Source organism: Cyprinodon variegatus, unplaced genomic scaffold (genome assembly GCF_000732505.1).
Source record: "Cyprinodon variegatus isolate N-32 unplaced genomic scaffold, C_variegatus-1.0 Scaffold1896, whole genome shotgun sequence".
Lineage (NCBI taxonomy): Eukaryota > Metazoa > Chordata > Actinopteri > Cyprinodontiformes > Cyprinodontidae > Cyprinodon > Cyprinodon variegatus.
The window spans coordinates 57,890-61,250 of record NW_015152349.1 but is presented as its reverse complement, the minus strand read 5'-3'; the positions used below and the strand labels follow the sequence as shown (position 1 = coordinate 61,250).

General features: G+C 39.0%; 1 protein-coding gene across 8 annotated transcripts in view; it reads left to right on the top strand.

Annotated features, from left to right (window-relative positions):
- Nucleotides 1-294: 294 nt before the first annotated feature.
- The window catches only part of clec16a (C-type lectin domain family 16 member A), a 49,818-nt gene continuing 46,751 nt past the window's right edge, over nucleotides 295-3,361 (top strand). For all 8 annotated transcript variants that reach the window (XM_015404914.1, XM_015404920.1, XM_015404916.1 and 5 more), the window contains exons 1-4: nucleotides 295-479; nucleotides 1,265-1,393; nucleotides 2,605-2,738; nucleotides 2,963-3,111. In XM_015404914.1, coding sequence (XP_015260400.1) covers nucleotides 406-479; nucleotides 1,265-1,393; nucleotides 2,605-2,738; nucleotides 2,963-3,111 — 486 coding nt within the window. In that variant the 5' untranslated portion in view covers nucleotides 295-405. The remainder of the gene's footprint in view (nucleotides 480-1,264; nucleotides 1,394-2,604; nucleotides 2,739-2,962; nucleotides 3,112-3,361) is intronic.

The window sequence follows — 3,361 nt, the reverse complement described above, 5'->3', positions numbered from 1 at the left end:
TAATACCTGGACCGTGTAACAAAAGTAATTTCCCTCTGGGATTATTAAAGTGTGTCTGATTCTGATAAGTGCAAATCAGTCATCAACTCTCAAAATAATTTATTGTTTACGAAAAAAACGTATTTAATGTAATTTGTACATTTTAGAGTTCCGTTTTTCATGAATTTCATCCCTTGGTTTTCCAAGCAACCTGACATGTACCCGGATGTGTTAAGAACTCCAACTCCCACAATTCCCTTCGTATTAATTTCATGGCGTCATACCCCCTCGGCGCTACCGTCTCCGCCTATCTCCTTCTGTGTGCTACGGTACAAGGGGAAAGTGAGTGCTATGGATTAATGCAACCCCTAATATTTAGTAAAAAACATTCCTAACAGGAAGGTAGCTCTATTTTAAACTTCAGCCATGTTCGGCCGGTCGCGGAGCTGGGTTGGAGGACAGGGAAAAACGAAAAATATCCACTCTTTGGACCATTTGAAGTGAGTAGATAACGTAACCAAGGCTAACGTTAGCCCGTAGTACCAGCCCTGAAATAAGGTTAATAGTGGCTTATCCAATACCTAAATTGATAAGAAAGAGAAAGTCAACAGCTCTTTAATTTGTTGGATACTAATAAAGCAAGCTGTTGTTGCTTTATTGTTTTTACTATGTGTGAAATGATATGCTAGCTAGCATGTAACGATAACCCAGATATCTGTGGTTATGGATAATAAAACCAATTGATATAAATGAAACTTTCCAAACAAACCTCTGTGAAACTGGACATGTGTGCCCTGAATAATTAATGCTCAGTAACATACCGAGTTAACGGCTGGTGCAGCAAATAACAGGTTTATCTGTATATGTTATTGCAAACTTAAGATTACATTATCTCAACAGGTGCCCTAATTTGGGGGGGGGGGTAATTATGTTGTATCTTAATAACAGTGATAGATGACGATATAGAAATCCCTAGATTACCTGCTCATTAGTAACTATGTTTTTGGGGTAAAATACAAGTTAAATGGGTCTTTCTTGTGAGGTGCAGTCCAACAGCAACATGTAGGGGAGGGGTGGCCTGTTTTTATGCTAGCACCATACTCTAAACTTCTGCTAGAATCTCAGGCAAATTATTAAAAACATGATGTGATGTAAATTTGAGCAGCTTTTAACCTTCTACAGCTTCACTTTTTTACTCCTTGACCACAGTAATTTCATTTACTTGTACAGTTTGGGGCTGTTTAAACGTTTGTACTCTTCCACTCTGTTTTTTTGTCTCTGTCAGATACATGTACCATATTCTTACCAAAAACACCACTGTGACGGATCACAACCGAAACCTGCTTGTGGAGACCATTCGCACCATCACAGAGATCCTCATTTGGGGGGATCAGAATGACAGCTCAGTGTTCGAGTAAGTCAATGTGCTTTATGGCTCTCTATTAGCAATCATTTTCTTAAGGTTACTACAGTTGGATCTTAAAAGCCCCATTTAAACTACCCTTTTAAAACCATGCCAAGAACGGTCTGAGCACGGTACCCGAGATAACTGTTGAGTGTAAAACTGAACTGAACTGGACCATGCCAACACAACCGAACCAAGCTAAATTTAATGCTAGTTCAACAGTAGGGCTCGGCATGGTTCAGTTGTGTCTCGGTTCTGTGATGATAAAGAGCGCACGTGGAGACCATGTCATTCTTCTCAGCCTATTAACAATAAATGACATCATAAGAGCATGGTATGATCAGGTTGATGCTGAGACCGAGGCTCTTATTAAAATTTGGCCGGATGATGCTATCCAGGCACACAAGTTTCTGAATTTTATGGGTGCTGCCATTTTTGTTTGCGTAATTCCCGCCTTGAGAGCTGTAGTATCTTGGACTGCCGATAGAAGGCGAGGAACCGTGCTAGTGTGATGAGTAAATGGTCATAAGGAACCAAGCTCGGCATGGTTAACTGATACAAGCTTGATCCGAACTCGACATGGGTAGGTTTCAGAAGGGTAGTGTAAATGGGGCAAAAGTCTTAACTGTGGGCTTATGTTGTCTGTGCATTTCTTAACTTTAGTTAAGGAGGCAATGTTTATATATCCCCCTAATATGCAAACTATTAAACTGAACCTGACGTGTTAATCTGATCCACCTGCAGCCACAGTAAGACAGCTATGCGTCGGCTCAGCAGTGATGAGTTTTATTGGGGGGAAAAATAAAAAATGGGTTGGTTGGTGTAGCTTGACAGAACAACCGTTTGGGAATCTATCAGAACCTGTTAACCTCACTCTTGCTTTCAAAGGTGTTCACCTTCCCCTGCCTGCATGGGCTCAGGGTGAGTGAAATACAGAGTGTAAACAGTGCAGTGTTCATGTTTTCATGGTGTTTTTCTTATGTATATGTGCAAATTAGGAGGTAAATGTGTATAAAAACACAGATTTAGAGGCCGTTACGCTGGCTAAAAGTCATTGAAAAACATAACCTCCTTGGCGGAGGTAAAAACTTTTACACATCAGCTGTAGAAACTTCCAGGCTGCTTTAAGTGATATATTGATTCTTTTGACTGGTACATGGAAAAATCATCGTGTCAGAAACAGAGTTATTCTTTTTGTCTACCCTCCTGTCTGTCATCAGCTTTTTCCTGGAGAAGAACATGTTTGTCTTCTTCCTCAACATCCTACGTCAAAAGTCTGGTCGCTATGTATGCGTCCAACTCCTTCAGACCCTCAACATATTGTTTGAAAACATCAGCCATGAGACTTCCCTATGTGAGTACAATAACACACTAAAGAAAATAAATAGATCTGGCAGTATGAATGAAAAATTATATCCTTCTGGATCTACTTGTTGGTCTGAGTTATAAATTACATATAAGTCAGCTAGAAGCTCTTTATTTTAAAGTAGACAGCAGGTTTTTATGTCACAGTCATTATCAAACAACAAAATGTCTATCTTGGTACCTTAAGTAACTCATGTTGTCTTCCACTTACAGATTATCTTTTATCGAATAACCATGTCAACTCCATTATCGTCCACAAGTTTGACTTCTCAGACGAAGAGATCATGGCCTATTATATTTCCTTCCTCAAGACTCTGTCTCTCAAACTGAACAACCACACTGTGCACTTCTTCTACAATGAGGTGAGGCCATACAGGGGTGGGTACATGTAATAAAACAAAGACGGATTCAACAGCAAAATGTTAATTTAGCTGAATCCCTCTGTGGCAGGCAATGTATTTAACAATTAAGAAGAAAGTGAGTTAAGAGTATGTTAATGGTGGGGAAAAATACAGGCTTTAATATTAGTGGCTGATAAATGACAAAATAATAACATGGTTAATTTGGTAAAAATACATTTTATATATATATATATATATATATATATATATA